The sequence below is a fragment of the Temnothorax curvispinosus genome, unplaced genomic scaffold, assembly GCF_003070985.1.
Source record: "Temnothorax curvispinosus isolate PA1 unplaced genomic scaffold, ASM307098v1 QBEX01001321.1, whole genome shotgun sequence".
NCBI lineage: Eukaryota > Metazoa > Arthropoda > Insecta > Hymenoptera > Formicidae > Temnothorax > Temnothorax curvispinosus.
Genome location: NW_020211101.1, coordinates 163,084 through 182,166, shown reverse-complemented (window position 1 = coordinate 182,166; position 19,083 = coordinate 163,084). Strand labels below are relative to the sequence as shown.

At 32.6% G+C, this 19,083-nt stretch overlaps 2 protein-coding genes across 2 annotated transcripts in view; both read right to left on the bottom strand.

Moving 5' to 3' along the window:
* Positions 1–18,991, bottom strand: part of LOC112462286 — a 37,944-nt gene extending 18,953 nt beyond the window's left edge. Inside the window, exon 1 of the mRNA XM_025027979.1 lies at positions 18,875–18,991. The gene's annotated coding sequence lies outside the window, so the exon portion shown is untranslated. The remainder of the gene's footprint in view (positions 1–18,874) is intronic.
* LOC112462348 lies at positions 1,381–10,837 on the bottom strand. The gene is made up of 4 exons (XM_025028075.1): positions 10,306–10,837; positions 7,894–8,042; positions 1,716–1,751; positions 1,381–1,592 (listed from the first exon to the last, which is right to left on the bottom strand). Exons 2-4 carry the CDS (start codon positions 7,958–7,960, stop codon positions 1,381–1,383), a joined length of 315 nt encoding a protein of 104 aa, XP_024883843.1. The 5' UTR covers positions 7,961–8,042; positions 10,306–10,837.
* Positions 18,992–19,083: the final 92 nt, after the last annotated feature.

The window sequence follows — 19,083 nt, the reverse complement described above, 5'->3', positions numbered from 1 at the left end:
ACGAATTAGACCTTACAAGACAGAAAGAAATACAAATCCAGCAACCTCCACGCGGTGTATGCTAATGCTTGGGTAAAGCTAATGCTGGCGGTAACCATCAGTGACAGTAAAAACGCGCGCGCGCGCACCCCCATCTTTTAAACTCAAAGATAGTGATAGAGTAAAAAAAGAAAGCCTTCTTTTGTTCACAAATGTCATTTGATCATTATAAAATACTTGCTGCTGAACGAAGCTTTCCTGGAGGATGTCTCGTAGCTTAGTGCGTGAGTGCGATAGATTAGTATGCTAAGGGTATGATCATGAGTTCAATCCCGATCATCTCACATATTCCTTTTTTAAGAAGAGATATCCCTGTTTAAGGGAAAAAGAAAAAACAATTTTAAAAGTTCTAAAAACTCGAGATTACAAGAAGGATCCCCCGATTAAGGGGTAGATATTGATTAAAAATAGAGATGCATATTTTGCATCTGCTTTCAATGATTTTAACTTTCATATTCGAGTTTAGCAAATCCAAAAACATAAAAATAGACAGATTTTATACGTTTTCCTTACAAGCAAAGTTTTGCCCTAAATGGGCACCGTTTTTTAATTTAAAAAAATGATGAATTAAAACTGTTATTTACGCGTAATTATCTTAATAAATTGTTATTCCTCAATTAAAGTATTGAAAAGTTAAAAAGTAACCACGACTATAATTGTACAAAGCAAATTATAAAACTTTGAACGGGAATTATCGAAGAAATGCGCTTTAAAACTTTACCAATCGTAAAATGCATTTCGTTCCTTACAATATTCTATATAACTTTCTTATTATCTTTTCGCGAATTAGGCTATCTATGAAATATCTAGTCATTCTAGTCCAATGTTCATTCGATTACAGTTTGTGTTCTTTTGTCACATATATATAATGTTTGAGAATATTTCAGTCAGAAGTATAATTTCATTATGCTTGAATAATTTAGGCGGGATATTCTTTTGAGAAAAATTTTGTTTCAAGCCACTATAATTGTTTAATCTCGAGCACTAACAAGTAAATCCAAACTTATCAATTTGAATAAAACTGCGCAGGTACATAAGATATACGTGTAACAATATGCTTCATTCAAATATCTTATCAATTTTTATATGCACGAAACTTAATCTTAAAAGAAATTAAAAAAATACTTTTGCGTTTCACGTAATGTTTCCTAATAAAATATACCGTTTTTTGTAAAAATTTCAAGATAAATTAAACACTAAAAGGTTGCATAAACAAAATATTGGTCGATTTTTCGAGATAGTAATTACAGAAATTGCAAAATTACATGCATGCAGTTTTTTGAAAATAATATTCTGCCGAAGTTTGACACCTATTCCCCAGCTTCGTTTTTTGCGAAAAATTCACCTGATCGACTCAATGCCTTCGTCAATCATCGGTGCCGTATCCCACTTTGATAGGACGTATGGTTCCTTAGAGAAGCCGCCAATGAACTGTCCGGTCATTAATTTGGGCATAATCAATGGCTTTAATAATGGCGCGATGCCATTTAGTCCGTTCAGCTTGGTTACTAAGCGCACAGGTATACCTTGGACATCGCTGCGCTTTCCTTGCGCTAAAAATTTTTTATATTATTTTTACAATACACTATTAATGCGTTAAACGTATTGGGTTATTAAAACGTATATTATTACTATTTAGGTAAGAAAATATATTTACTAAAAGTAACGGTACGTACCTCCCCAACAAGTATGTCCATAGTATAGACAGGACCCTGGATTAAAATGATAAAATGTATGCATTATAATATTGAATATATTACAATTTCCGGATTTGTAACTCCATTTTGTTGTTAACATATTTACATTTTACATCGCGTGATAGGCAAGTAAAAGTAAATATAGTGGAATGTTCAATAAAAATGTAGGTATGTGATATTAAGTTATGGAAATTTAATTTCGATTAAAACTGTAATATAAGATCACATGAGAATCGAATATAAAATTCGACTAAAGATGTAAAAATAATATTATGATGCGTCCATCTTTCTCCGGTGGATAAAACAGGAACCGTATTCAGTGCATTGCAAGAGAGAATGTAATAAACATTTATTTGAAGACTCTTGGTGTTATTATATCCCCCAGACGATGCTCTAAGAAACGATCTTGTGAATCGTCTATAAGCGATATGGAGAAGTTTGCCTCGGCATTCTTTGTACGCAATGAATGTCAGGACAGATAATATCCCGTAAAATTGGCTTTTCGTTATTACTTTATTATGATTTCGCTTAACATCACGTTTTAGAATTTATTACGCTCTGATTTTATTATGCTTTCATAGTAAAGAATTTGCTTATTTCGAGAATTAATATATATTAAGGAATTAAAGATTAAAGATTATGAAAAAATTCTTAATGCTAAGAATCACAGGTACCGATTAATATGTAGAAGTAAAATAATTATACAATATAATTAAAATAAGTAATATTTTTGTCCAGTCTATTCTTGTCTAGTAATATTTTATGCAACCTCATATCGATCAAACATCTAGATTGATGTTGTACTCCGCAACGTACTTTGGATCTATGTACGTCGATAATTCCATTCGTAAAATGGTTTGGGATTAAAAATCCGCGCGCGCGCGTGCATGCGTTAGAAGCTTTGAATGGAATCTCGATAAAAGAATAAATGAGAAGTGATTGAAACTGCAATAGCCGGATTAAAAGAATGCTCATCGAAAGGGTTGCAATGGAATAAATGGAATCGGGAGCATGGATATTTTATTCACGTTTCGTTGTGAAACGAAAAAGGAACGACATCCGGTTGAGTATATATATGTATATATTGCTTTTGCAGCTTTGCCGCTCTATACTACTCTATAGAATAGTATAGTTCTTTGCTGGGAAGCAAAGATGCAAAATGCAGCATATGAGCGAGAAAAATTCGTTTCTGTCCCCCGGAATGTGAATATATTCGATCTATCGTTTTTACGTAACACATGTACGATGTACGTAATATGTCAAGGGACTGTGGATGGCCGCGCGCGACTCCATTCTCAAAGCCCACGCTGATGGTTTTTGCTGGAATCGATCCGATTTAAACATTACGTTTCTCTCTATCAACCCGATGGTCTTTGACGTACTTGAGACGCGCCTTATTTGCACAAAGATTCGTGATAATCATTAAGGAAACGGCTGACTGACGGCTATGATAGTGTAACGAATAAGAGCACAGGCCTTCGCTATAGATAGTTTAGATTCAATTTCAATCTCGTCGCCATTGGATCATCGCAGCGCTATTCTCGAAATGCAGTCTAAACGAGAACTTTGCTCCGTAAAAATGAATAAAATAATCTTCATATTCTAAAATTTATTAAATTATGTACAATATAAATAAATTTTGGAAATTGATAAAAACAGATTTTTATTAAAATCAATAAAAATTTTCTCTATCTTATATAAATAGGCCGATAATATGAGCGAAATAAAAAGATAAATATTAATAAATTAGTTTATTCGCAACATAAATAAAAGAAAATTATAGTATACGTTTCGACTTTACTTAATCCTTCTTAAGCCTTCTTCAGTATCGAATTTTAAGAAATCTAAATTAATTTAAATAATAATTATAACAGGAAAAATTAGAACGGCAAATATTATCATAGATCATATGTGACATTATCAATTTATATTTGAGAAAAACAAAAAGGAGGTTTGGAAATGTGAATCTAAGGTCAAAACGACAGACTATAACATTGGAAAGAAATCTGATCTTTTAACTTTCGACTTTTTTAACATCTAACTCGAATTCTCACAAATCCATTAGACATTTTGGACAAACATATTCTCGCCTTCCAACGAAAAATACGTCACATTGTATCTTATTTTAACCATTGACTTTAACACTGCGCGGACGCCGCGCCGTGGATCTTTTAAGGCTCAGTCAATTTTTCGTATTTTACAGTTTTCTCCTGATGTTTCAACACTTATTTCCGAACCTTTTTGTTTTTCTCAAATATAAATTGACAATGTCACATATAGATAATCTATAATAATATTCGCCGTTCTAATTTTTCCTGTTATAATTATTATTTAAATTAATTTATATTTCTTAAAATTTGGTATCAAAGAAGACTAATTGTAAGTAAAGCCGAAACGTATATAGTAATTTTCTTTTATCATTTTCTTTATATTTATGTTGCGAATAAACTAATTTATTAATATATCATCTTTTTAGCTCATATTGTTGGCCTATTTATCATATTACTCTTGCATTGCATAACACGACTAACAATCTAATAATTTCTCTATCTTTTCCATCGTTAAATGTCATTAAAAAACTGCTAGATAATAATAACGCAAATATGCTGTATACATCCAGCAGAGCTCGAGATATTTCGAGAGTAAAAACAAGTATAATGTTAAGTAAATAATTGATTAAAGCTCCCCGTTGTACGTTAATTTATAATGTTATTTTATGCTGATTAATACGAAAATAATGAATTGTCACAATTAAGCAGTATGCCGTAATTACAGTGCGTTTCTACTTGACTTGTTAGTAAATTAAAAAAAAACTTTTCTTGCACTTAGCAATTAAAGAATTAAGTATTAAAAATATTAGAAGCTATAATATATAAAAACTCATTACAAATCACATCTTGAGAAAGGATCAAAGTAAAGCAAATTGATCATACTAATTAAAGGATCCGTAATTGAAAGAAAACTTTGCTAGTTTTAGAATATTCTTATTCATCAGTGATATTGATTTCTCTGTTTCTCATCTTTAGTCTCTGTTTTTAAATATATAATCTGAAGTTTATTAATTTTCCAGCATTCTTCTGACGTTCTTATTTAGAAATATGATATTTTTCCAGTCGCGCAAACTGCATTTTTATTACTTTGTAGAACAAATACCCGATCTAATGTCTAATCCCTTTATTCTTTCGACATATAACTATTCTTCGATATATCAAGACGTAATTTTTAGTAATAACAATAAAGTTATATTTCACTATCTTTTATAGGGTAATTCCGGTATGTACGCCGCAGCTAAGGAAAACTTAATTTATTGAGTACTATTTACTATGTTTAAGGCAAATGAATTATACTAATAAAAACTTTATACTGTCTACTACTATAAAAAAATAGAAATATAAAATATTCATTCTTTGTATTTAAAAAACTTTTAGAAACTCTTGCATTTTTGCCATATATCCCAGAAGGGTGGGTTATATAACATTCATGGGTAAAACATATACGCCTTATAAAAAATTACAAATAATGTTTATAAATAAGGCAATAAAATGTGTGTAAAAAGTGTATTAAGATGTAAGAATGATAAACAAATTATAAAACTAAAAACTTTTAAAAAGAAAATACAAGAGCGATAGATGCATTAAAGATTATTGTTATACGATCCAAAAAAAGAAGGAAAACGAACACATAGGAGATTTCGAGTTTTACAAAGTGTCTGTACTATGGCATAAATCTCGCATGCTAACTTGTCGTATATCCTAAATAAGAGGGATATACAAGATATTAAGTTAAACAAAAATACAAGAGCTATGCACTTGTATATTTTGCTGTATATTCCATCATTTACTATCTCTCTACACTTATGTATCATGAAATAACCATTAAACCTTTTACATTCCCTACAGAGTAATCATTTTACGTAGGTCGTAACACAAGATCGCGCTTCTTACTACGGTGAGAAATCGATTCAACTCACGACAGTTATATTAACAGTAAAGAACTGAAATTTCAACACAATACTAATATGGCATAAAGGCACATAACAGAATAATTGCAAGCAAGTACCGTCATTCCTTCTATTTTTTCTGACATCTGCGACAGTAAAACCCCGCGCGGCGTAAATATCGGAGTTACCCTATATCTCTCTAATTTTAAACTCCGAATATTTCGATTATTACATTTAAAAATATTAAACATATTTTGTTTAAAGAATTGAAAAAGATTTTATCAATGTTCTTATGTTATATATAAATCCGGTATCGGTAATTTTTATTAATCCATAGTTTGAATGACAGAGAAGGTAATTGTAAAAAAATATGTAGTTACTGTATGTAAATTTTTAAGTAATACATACCAATTAAACTTTTTCAATTTACTTCGATGTCGAATTAATTTATGGCAAGTTGGAGACGAAATTCTATGTTATAGCGTTTCTCATGATAATCCACTTAGTGTTTCGCAAACATTATAATACGCTTACATCTTTTTATTTCAAATTAATGGCCACGTATCCGAGAACAGTCCGCAGATATTGCAATATCTTGAATAATTACTTTCCGCCCAATGCGCAAACAAAATGCAATAAACATTTTCTCAGTTACTTAACGTATTTCTGTTAAGGTTCTGCGAGCATGCCATCGAATGAGCACTCGAGTTGGTTTTCATGAGAATGTAATCATGATTATAGGATAATAAGATGCAACTGCTATGAGATTTGCATTTGTCTTACGTGTGTCTTGCTCGCGTTATTTTATAAATGTATAATATCCATAAAAGCAAACTATATAATTTGTTGAGATTGATATTTCGTGCTGATTAATTTTGGAGCTTCGCTGACTTTCGAAATAATACTGATTAGACTGAGATTAAAATCTAACGATTATAGATTATTTAATTTTTGACTGAAAAGCAAAATTTTAAGAGAAGATATTTCGAATACGGACTAATTCTAAAGTGCACGTTTATTATTTGTATGAAAATATTATGATACAATAATTATAAACATAAAGAATATCAATACATAGTATAATAAACAATTTAGACGGAATAGGTCAATAAATCTATTTAACTAGGGCAGCGATCACGTAACTTCCTGCCTAGGGCAAAAACGTGAAAAGTGAAAATTTTCACGTGAACTCGTGATCGTGTAATTCGACGAAATGTGGAAACGTGATCTCGTCAATAATAAAAAAAAATTCACGCGGAATGGATAGAGCAAAAAGTAAAAAGCAAAAAATTAAAAGTTTCACATGAAATTACGTGATCAATACCTAAAAATATGTGTCTTTTTGGTCATTTAACTAATGAATTTTGAAAGCTGTTTACTGAGGACTAACGAGAATTAACAATTCATTAAATATATAAAAAAGGCCAAAATTAAAATTATCGATTATTAATTATTTGTTACAAAGATCTATAAGGAACATCAAAGATCTTATGAAGATCTTTAAAACGAACAATGTATATATGTTATGAAATCGGAATTTAAGCGACCCAACCGGTCAAATAATTTCTGATTTGTGAACTATTTACTGGCGAAGAAAAAGTTTCTGTCATGTATATGTTATGGTCAAAGCCCGAAACGCGGGTAATCCTAGGATTGACTAAGCAATTCTGCCAAACGACCAAACGTCTTAGTCAAAGTCTTTGTAGTAATTTGTTAATATGTGTGGTGTATACAGTACACAAATAGACGGGAGAGGGCTTCCGTCGCATAAAAAAATTAATCTAAGTCTAAGCCTATTCCTAAAAACTGCTTTAACTAAGACGTTTAGTTGTTCCGCAAGATTGACCAGTCAATCCTAGGAATGCCACGTTTCGAGCTTTGACCATAACATATACATTCTTTTCAATATAAGTTCTGCTCGTATATAGCAAAGTAATCTTAAAAATTTTTAATATTACGTATGTTTCATTATGATAAAAGTGCAACAAAAGTTTTAAATTAAATTTTCTAATATATTTTATATTATATTACAATTTTGTTATATTAATAATATATTAATGTGTATGTATATTAATATATATTAATAATCATTATATATAATGAGAGAGAATGCTATATTTGTCTAAAACGTTACAATTTGTGACTACAATTAATCTAGATCAAAAAAAGTGTAGAACAGAACTTCAATTAGAAACGGAAATGTTGTACTGTACGTACCGGATTCGCATCCGGCGAAGCAGAAGATTAACACAATAGAAGTCTGCATGAAAATTGTCCAAGCCATCTGATATATTTTGATACTACTTTATGTGTATGAACGATCGAATAAATACGTTCCAGCAACGTAGCCCGAGGTTGTTTATTGCCTGCAAATCGATTTTAGTTTATTTTTCCGTATAATAAAATTTTGTTTTTTAAATAAATTAAAATAAAAATTTAGAAAAATTCTAAGCGAAAGATTTTTATTTTATTTATACAGAAAGATTATTTCAACATTAATGACGTTAACTCAAGTACGACTTTTAAGGCCATTGCACGTAAAAAAATTTTAGTCATAATCGTAAGGTTGTAAGGAAATAGACCAATCACACTCGATTATTCTTCAAGCGCGAGAAGAATAATTGACTGTGATTGGTCTATTTTCTTACGGCCTTACGATTATGACTATAATTTTGTTACGTGCAATGGCCTTTAGAAATACTAGCGAAAGCATTTTATTTTCTGAAAGAAATCTGAAGGAAATATAATGTTTTCGTTAATTAATATCGATCACATGCAATCAACTGCTATTAGACGATAATATAAATTATTTATGCGCAATCTAAACAAATTTTCAATAATTCTTTATTTTATTAGTCAAATGTATTATTATCAATTTTATTTTTAAACTTATAATTACGTTTTATTAAATGAAATAAACCTATGGGTGTTTGTATAAAATGTAAATTGCTTTATACTATAGAAACTTAACTAAACATTTTTTAATAAACAAAAATTTTAAGATAAAATATAAAAATCATTTGTCTTCACGTAAAGGAGGGTCCACATTATCGAGCAAAACCGCGAACCGATCATGCGTCCACATTATCGAGCCGAACTTTGTCGGCTCGACAATGTCGGTTCGCGGTGAAGTTCGGCTCGCGGTTCTGCTCGATAATGTGGACCCTCCTTAAAGGAGGGTCCACATTATCGAGCCAAACCGCGAACCGAGTCCCGAACCGAGCCTCGAGCAGAACTTGCAGACGAACCTCAAATCGAACTCCATCGCGAACCGCGAATATGAGTTAAAATTTTTTGAAGTCAAATCTTGTATTGAAATTTATAATAAAATTTATATAAATTCTTAATACATGTATGCAAAATGCATATTTATATTTACAATCGTATTTTTTAACATTGCAATATATATATTATAAATTTATTGCGTATTTATCACAGGTTTAGAGTATGTTTATGCAATATTAATTCTAAATTTTGTTTTATGGTTTGAAAAGGAATTAAGTTTTGAATACAGGAAAATAATAAAAGCACATATACATATATTCACTCACCTTTTCCTGTTTCCATACTTTTTTTATTTTTGCTTTTTCTCTTTGCAGAGATGCCAATAATGTCGTCATCTTTTTTTTGCACATTTCACTATCACATTCGAGTTCTTTACTTATTTCTTCTTATAAAAAAAGTATGAGAACAGGAAAAGACGACTAAATATGTGTATACATATGCGTGCTTTTATTATTTTCTTGTATTCAAAGCTTAATTCCTTTTCAAACCATAAAACTATATTTAGGAGTGGTACCAACGTACTATATTTAATATTGCACAAACATACTCTAAATCTATGATAAATACGCAATAAATTTATAATATATATTGCAACGTTAAAAATACGATTGTAAATAAATATGCATTTTTTTAATTGTTATAGTTCGGGATTTTTAGCGTCCCGTATATAATAATCTTTTCTGCTCATAATCACTAGTTACTTTTAAACATTTTTTATCAGACTATTCCATTTTGTCTACCAGTAGTCGTGTAGACTGCACATACGTGGATAGAATCAAATACAGCGACTGGGCAATTACTCACGTTTTCTTTCATCGTTCATTTTTTGTTTTTTGTCATTATTTGTCTAGCTCGAAGCTTAACTACCAGTCTACCACCCGACAAAGCGTATAATCTGATCATAAAAAGCATCTTTTGATGTTTCGTCGGAATACCGACTTTTGGTGGGACACTGCGAGCCAAACCGCGTATCATCAAAATCCTTGCAGATTCGTGGGGTGAGTACGCGATGGTTCGCACTGATGTTCGATTCGAGGTTCGCGAGCCTCGTGCGAGTCCGTCGGCTCGACAATATGGACGCATGATCGGCTCGCAACGAAGTTCGGCTCGCGGTTCGGCTCGATAATGTGGACGCATGATCGGTTCGCGGCGAAGTTCGGCTCGCGGTTTTGCTCGATAATGTGGACCCTCCTTAAGGTTAAAAAACTTAAAATCCTGTTTCGGTTCTGGTTTGTTATTTAAATTTTCAATCTTTGCAAAATCTCTAAATAAAATCAGAGATAATAACACAAGAAAACAAATCAAATATATCTCAGAATGTATTGTACTGATTGTAGATTTTACCTCGTCGGAGATTTTCACCGTTCAAGACCTCTACCTTCTCTTTTTCTATACGCTCGCAAAATAAGCGTGCGTGTCACTTCACCTTTGCAAAGACGAGCGAAACACCGCTTCAGACTACGAAAGCGTTCTGCATGCGTTTCACTGAATTTGAGGATTCTTTCTGCTGACAGAAGAAGGGTCGATTTTGATCGAAGAGATTGGCGACTGAACTCAAAGCCGGGGTGTCGCAACCACGGCTTTTATATACGGTGGCAAGCTCTACGGTGGTGCATGGTGGGGCTGAGCAACTCCACCCTCCGGATGCGCACCTGCGTCGGTGACGGGGGACACGGGGGACTTGGTGGCGAGCGAACGAAAACAATTGTCGTGGGTGGGATTTAATTGAAAATTTATGATAACACTAAGATTTTGACATTAGCCCCGACTAGATATTGAAAGCAGAAAGCGCCTTTAAATCCGGATAAATCAAACATTATTTAAAAATGGATTTCCTACAGTGTATAGCTATTTCATGATGATGTACACATCGAAAAAAAATTTCTAATCGTAAAAATAATTCTTGCAATTATCTCAACTAAAACTTAAAGCTTATTTCATGTATTTTCATGTACTTCAGATTTTAATTCATATACGTTTAGTACTATATTTAGCTTATACATATATTTAGTATATTCAGAACTTCAAACTAGTACAACTGGTGTCCCAGAATTATCATTGCTCTTTTCCTTTATCAGATCCTTTGATTAATTTCTACATTAAACGTTTTCGCAATCAAGCATCAATTTACTTTTTGAGAAAGTAAATTGCGTTTGATATTTAATAGTCTTGAAATTAAAAGGTAATTAATGTTCTGTTATAAATTTGTGTGGCTGAGGTTCAACTTTTGTTTAAAGCTCATCATCTTTCGCTACATGAAATTCGAAAACTAATTTGTATCTCGATTAATGTATGCAGAATATGTTTGTCATTTCTTAGGCGTTTACCCTCTCATTCGCGGGTGTACGAATAAGAGCACACATGTAAAATTTAGGGCTCGCACGCACTAAAAACACTCCCCTCTGGCATCCGGTCTCCGGTATCCCAGGGACCCCGGGACTTGCACTTGTCGCACTACGTCAAGGCCCCAAGCTAACCGCGTGCTTTTAATCATATATTTTAATCATAATTTTATCATTATAATTCCCCACCTATTGTTAGTTAACGCTTTTTCAATATATCTGTTAGTTTTCTCATGTACTCTATATTACAGATCACATATCAACTAATTGAAAAAATCGTAATAAGATTATATCTCAAGACATACAACATGCTTCCCCAAAGAAATGTGATCTGTGTTATCTAGCGTTATTATACTAGTATAACCGCCTGTAACTTTTCGAGATATCATTCTGCCGGCCATGTGGCTGCAACACTTGTAATTAGTATTATCTGAAGAAAAACCACAATAACATCTCGTACCAAGAAATATTTCTTACCATGTAGGTATATAAATAAAGTTTTTCGCCGAAACGCCACCGCGCACTCCACCTTTCATCGAAACGAGAGCGTGTTTCGAAAGATAATTTTTGTGCTCGCGCTTTTTAAATTACTAAATGGACCGGGGAGTCTCGCGTGACGCACGAGGAAGGTGCAACAAGTTCCCGGATGGCTGTAGATCAGCTGGACGCCCGCAAGTGGTATAGATATCGTAGGGTGCATCGTCCGCGGGCGCGCTAACCATAAGTAGATACGAGCATTTCTAGTCAGACCTCATAGACGGATCAACGTCGTACCTGGCGCTTAGTAGATTCGGGTCAATCCTTTATTGACCTGCAATATTAATGAGCATTTTCGTTAATAGCTTGCTATATCTGCAATTTGCAGCCTCAAATAAGAATTCGGAATTGTGATCAGCCCGGATAATAAAAAAGACTTTTAACGAAAATTGTCGACGAAATTTTTCGTATGACAATTCCGACCGCGTATTAATGCGGAACGTAACGCTTCACGTTTGACAATAGAGAAACGGATGCACGGAACGAAGAAATCTCGGAAGAAATACGAATACTTTGTCAATAGATTATACAGCTAATTTTGGATGAGGAATATCCTGTTCACTGTTGAGAATAAAATTTATGTGATTAATGTGGCATTTTTTTTTACTAACAATTGCAACAGATTTGGAATCTCCTAGCAAAATATTTGTATTTCTTTTCGAATTATCCAGCATAACAGCGCGGCTATCTTTATTCGGATTACATTTACGGTTTAACCAATGTATTTCTTATACAGGTTGGGAATAATATGATAAATCAACCTAGACTAACAACAAACTTTTTGCCATTTTGAAGTGTCGAAGCATCAAGCGCATTGCAAGTGTATATTGAGAAGTTCAATATCGCGTCGCGCAAGAATTATGTCAACAGCTCTGTATCACCCGCTCTGTTTCATCATGGAGGAGAGTGGTCTCGCGTGCCAGTCGTAAAACCTAAGTCATCAGAAAGAGGAAGAGTGGCACAAGTCGCTTTCGTTGTCAATTACTTTCGCGGCCCTTCACATAGAAGGCAATAAACGGGCGATCCACTGACGATTTAATCTAACGCGCACGGAGAATAGTCACCGAATTACGCATTTGAATGTTGGGCTGCTTTCGTCACTTCACAAAATTCACGATTAATATAATTTTATGGCGCCAGGTTCAATGGCGCGAAATTTGTTGGATCAATATATAACCCTTTCCCTTGTAAGCGGTATACAAATTGTCCCTGCCATTTTTTTAGCGCGATATTTTGATATTTAATGAAAAGGATTACGTTTACGGATTACGTATCGATTACAGATTATTATATTTCAACTAAGCTTAAGGACGTTCTCTCGTCCTTATACTAGAGAAAATCGATTTTCTTAGGATTTTCTTGAAACTGTGAATATACGTCAATTTTTAGGTGTGCTTTATGCGTGGTATAAATTTCAGTATCTTTTCCGGTATAAAAAATCAAGATACTGACCCTAAATTTCATATTTAAAAGAGAGAGACAGAGAGAAGAATAAAATTAATTTGAAAATTTTTATATTACTAAGAATTAAATTCTCGAGGAAAAATAAATATAATAACAGCATAATTCCTTTTCTTCTTAATTCGCCAAGCTTCTTATAATCTGTAAGCAAAATTCCTACTCGCATATTAAACTCGATGAATCTCGGAAAGAATTTTCTACCAAGAGCCAAGAAGCAATATGTCGAATCATTATAGGCTTGCAGGAAGTGTTCCACTAACTAAGAAAACGTCCCTATTACGCGATACTACTTGATACTACCAGATTTCACGATAATGAGTCCGAATTCTTCGATTCTCTGGAGATTGAAATGTAATTCAGCATATAATAGGGTCACGCCGGGAACTTATCGACAAAAACATACATATATTAAATATATATTTGCATATTTACACCTACACACAGAAAAGTACGTACTACCTGTAAATATTACTTGTTCTATAAAGTATTTGTTAAGTTTTTATATATCCGCAAATCTACCATAAAATTATCACAAGCATTTTATTTACTCAAAGCATATTCTGGATCTTAGCAAATCTAGTATTTCAAACAAGAAAATTTTATTAATGCAAGAATTCGGTTTACTTACTGTATAGAGTCTACGGAAGAGAAATGTATACTTATAAATATACATTCTTGAAAGAAGAATAAATTCTTATTTTGAGCACAAAATGATGAGTTTTGTTTAAGATTTGTGCTAAGTATATATCTTGAAACTATTATTAAGAAAATATTCTTTGTTGAAGAAAACTATTATTTTAACCAAATAAAATAAAATAAGTAATTGTTTTCCTTGTCTGTAGAATGATTTTTTTCTGCGTGTACCATGTTTTATATTACGCAGTTCTTTATTTAGTTGATGAGAACAGTGGCTTTAATTCAGAAAGTTTGGAACACGGTAGCAATTTCGGATTATTATTATTCTCTCGCTCGATCGATTGGAATATTCATAAGATTAATTGAATTAATTATCGGCCTCACAAAACCTGTTAACATTTGGTTTTCATATAGTTCGCAAAGATCATAATCACGAAATATTTGTGCAGAAGAGATATGTTATCCATAATTAATTTTCACTGTATGCATGTGTTTAAAGAATAGATTTAGACGTCTATTAGATAATAATTATCAATTACCTTTCTCATGCTCAACAATAAATTTTATTACACCTACAAATCAATGAGGCACATAAGTATAGGGGAGACCGGAGCAAACTTGACACTAGGCTTTTTGCCAATTTAAATCTATCGTAGGAATTTGCCTTTCCTACTGTAAATGCATTTTTATGTGCCAGTGTTGTCAACGGAATTCGGTGACATTCAGAGTTATAGTGTAATTTCTAATGCGATATAAGTGTTTTCGATGGTCAAAAGTAATTTTTCTAATCTCTCGAAAATTGCCACTCTTTTATCGAGCTTTGCTGTTTCAAATCTACAGATAAGTGATTTTGATGGAAAATTCGATGCTCTATATGAATCTGATAATTATTTTTGCATATTTTCAAAATTTTTATGTTTTTGGAGTGACAAAAGTGAAAAACGACGTCCGGAGCAAAGTCGACACCACGTCGTTTCATCGGCTTCCAATAACAAAACGATACTGCAGCCGTATGGCTCATGATAAATGTGTGCGCACGTCGTTGAATTTACCTGCATTAATTGTTTTTCAGACACGAGTTTAGCTTAAGATAATTGAAAGTTTAATAACTTTGTTTCTCATTACTTCCAATGATTGTTTTACTTTAATCCGCATTTTTTTATTTTTTAAATACACGATAAACAATGTATTTTTATTTTCAGACAATAAAAAATTAAGTTCCAGATCAAGTTGTGTCGATCAGGTAAAGTGTCGAGTTTGCCCCGACATTTTTCAATTTAAAAACTTGTTTTCGCGTCACTTTTTTTTTACTGAGGAAAACTAAGCGATGTACAGCAAAACTTCCTTAAGCAATTTTGATAATTTGCGAACGTTTGTTGGTGGAAACAGGATTTCGAAAACGTAATAAGAGCCACGCACGTCGGATGCCTACGTATACGCACGTATGTCGGCGTATACGCAGACACGGGCCATTTCACAGCGGCAATCGATATGCGCTTGCAATAAAAAAGAGGGACAAACGAGCCGCGTAAAATGTATACAGCGGGTCGATTCCGTAGAGGCAGCCCCGTGGGTGGTGGGCTCCGCGCTGCCGTTAATATTCTATTTTCGCAATCGTGTGGATTTGAGGATATATATCGCTTATGTCAAAATAGAAGGAAGGATAAAGCTGAAATTTACAGAGATTGTGCACTTATATATCCCAAAAACCTGTTAAATTTGCGATCGATTGTCTGACCCGTTTCTAAGATATTCGCTTTAAAAGTTACAGAAATTGTATACACATATATATATATGTATATATATATATATATATTCCCTATATATAAATATAATATTATGTATCTCTGCTCCTGTACAGTAAAAATGAATGAAATTTTTATGGTACACTTCTATGACATCGAGAATTGTAATTACGGTTTTTTAAATTTTCCTGATATTTTTTTTTCAATTTTTAAATAAATTATTTAAACAATATTAAGTACAAAAATAGGAAAAAACTGCGATTTTTACGCTTTTTCTGTCCCAATGACATGTTGTTTATAAATCATCATTTCTGAGACTAGCTTTACACTGTTTAATCAAGAAAACAAAATTATACTACATAGCACATGCGACAAACCTCCTTAAGCTCTTTCATACGTCGTGGTGTGGTAAATACAACTTCATGACGTCGCGCGTATTACGAGCTCGTCCCGTCGCAAATGTGCCGTCAAAAAGCCTCGGCGTGATTCCGTCGGCATTGACAATTTGCAAAAACGCTTCGATGAACTGTGCAAGGCCGAAAGGGCAAAATCTCATGCTTCCGCAAGGTCTCGTGGCATTTATCGAGTTTTTATAAGACAAGATATTAGGCGGAGGATAATTTTCTTTTCTTTTTCTTGCCCGTAGAATTATTAGAATAGCTTTAAATTTACGAAGATTCTAGAAAATTGAAATACTTTATATAATTTTAGAAATTTTTGAAAAATAACTTCTAGCAAATTACAATAAATGTAATTTGTATAAAACAATAGTGAAATATATGGTGAAAGTAAACGTGTGATGTAAAATACGCAAGAATAACAATTTTTTATTAAATAACACAGATATGTAAATACTATTTCGAGATTTTTTAAATTTAGTAGGAATTTATATTAATTGTAATATGATAACGCGTTACAGTAAAAAACAATTTATTGGCCTTTTATTTGTATTTTTAAATAACTAAGAAACATGAAACTCTCACCGCAAATCCGTGCTAAATTGTTGAAAAAAAGCCAAAGTTTTAAATAACAATGTTTGAATAAGTCTGCAAACATTATTTGGCATTTTCTTCCCGTTTTATATTAAATATTAACAAATTAAAAAAAGATATGTTAGAAAATGTAAATAATTTCTTATGTAATAAGAAAGAATTACTAACCGTTTGTTTGCATCATTTTTTAAATATTATGTCGCAGCTTTATTCTTTCACTAATATAAAAAAATATATAAAGACAAGATTATATATATATTATTTTATTTACGTATTAGTAGAAGAAAGTTTCAGAGAGAGGGGTGAAAAAGAAGGGGGAGGGGAGAGGAAAGAGAGGGGGAGAGAGAGAGAGAAAGAGAGAGAGAGAGAAAGAGAAAGGTGTCTGTTATCAATGTTATCTATAAAGACATAACAACTAAAACTTCCGATTTCACTTGTGTTGCAAAATTAATTAACAGTAAAAAAAATATGCATAGTATATCGATATTAAATTAACTGTGATTGATTGACAAATCAGTTAGACGTTAGACACATTTATTCAGAGAAACTTTGATATTTGTCAGTTGTAAGATCTGGCTAATATCGATATCGATTATTATGTAATTTAGCAGCGTGAAAGTTAAAATTAAATATGATTTTATATATTAATAACATCATTTTCTTCTAATTACGATGCGATGTATATACATATAAAGTTACTTTGCCTTTCCGCAAAATTTTAAATCGCACCCTTCGTCGCGACTCCTCGTATTTTACGATCGATTTCACGTGTTTACGATATTAATGTCAGTCTCTCTTTTCTTATTCCGATTGTACGATGATACGAACGCGAAATCAGATATGCAGAGTGAAGAATGATGTCAAAAGCTTTTGGCAGCGTTTGTATTATCTGCAAATGTATCGTGCGAGTTGGTGGAATGTGGTGTGAATGTCAATTAAAATGAAAGTGTGAGAATACTGCGAGCTGCGACGATCGTAAAATACATACGTATATATACATATACTTTGCGAGCCAGTAAATTGGTTTTAAGTCGACGAAGAGCATTGCCCGGCAATGCCTGAAACCTTTGTTATATCAATATAACTATAGTATACAGTATATACAATGATTATATTAATATCTATTGTAATAATATATTGTAATAATATAATAATATTGTATATATAATATATACCCATAATGGCTATATTGATAACAGTAAATACATCATATATTATGTATCAAGAGACACAACAGTATCTCGTGCCCAGTGTACGCGTAAAACAAAGCAAGTAAAGGCACGGGCGCGACTCTACTTACGCCTACGCCGCCCAACTATTGTTTATAGCACGGGGATTCTCTAACTCCTTAACGACAGGTTCGGTATCGTTGCGCAGGTATTATATGGTAAAAAAAGCTGCGCAACGATATCGAAACTGTCGTTATAAGGAGTTAGAGAATCCCCGTGCAGCCAAGATTTATCGTTCCGTTATATAACGGCTAAATCGATGAGATTCTGAGTTCTGAGTGGACTCAATCGCTTCCTTGGTTTTATATATACATCACAAAACTGTCTTTACTTTTGCTCTACGTGTTCTATGAACTGCATGATATATTCAAGTTCAAAGCCAGAAATCGCCAAAGTTTTACGTAAAATAAACCGTTCTCCAAATGTCCAAGTGAAACTTCTGTTAGATGGCACGTGACAAGTCATATGTGATATCAAAATTCCTTTGTGCTAAATAAGGTTATTTCTACTGGCTGTATTTTATATTTTCTCTAATAACAAGTAGAAACTTGCACATTGCTTCCTCATAGTTTTTAAGTGTGCAAGTAGAAACTTGCACATTGCTTCCTCATAGTTTTTTAAGTATGCAAGTAGAAACCTGCACATTGCAAGTTTCAGAGTTTCTACTTGCACACTTAAAAAACTATGAGGAAGCAATGTGCAAGTTTCTACAAACGATTCCGAAACAGCACCCGTTTGCGGATTTAAAATATCTCTAAGAACGGTGAAGATAACTCTTACCGTAAAATCTGTATATTCATATAAATATCTCGTTATTTTATTGTAAAGTGTTATTAAAAATGTGCAAATTAATATGAAAATTATCAACTCAAAAATATTTCTATATAAAAATGTATTCTGTCCCGCGACAAAGTATTCACTGGATCTCACGTCATTCGTTACCCCGTTATAAAAAATTAATTATCACTCACCGACCAGATGCGCAACGGGCGGAGTTAGTCAGGCACGTAGCTCCGATGATTCTGTAACACAAAAACGAAAGATTCAAATTAAAGAGCCGCTCAAAATGACCAATGTTTCAAAAAATAATTTTTACACGCGTCTACGTCGTTTTTTAATTAGATTTACTAATGTAATTATTTATTTTCTGGGAAAAATCTTTACGAGAATAAACTTTTAT

Bases quoted from the DNA above. Each gene is read 5' to 3' on its own strand.
- LOC112462348 (XM_025028075.1), bottom strand. From the start codon at position 7,960: ATGGCTTGGACAATTTTCATGCAGACTTCTATTGTGTTAATCTTCTGC. The intron at 1,752-7,893 runs GTACGTACAGTA...ATTTTAATCCAG, and splicing joins CTTCGCCGGATGCGAATCCG to GGTCCTGTCTATACTATGGA. The intron at 1,593-1,715 runs GTACGTACCGTT...AAAAATTTTTAG, and splicing joins TGGACATACTTGTTGGGGAG to CGCAAGGAAAGCGCAGCGAT.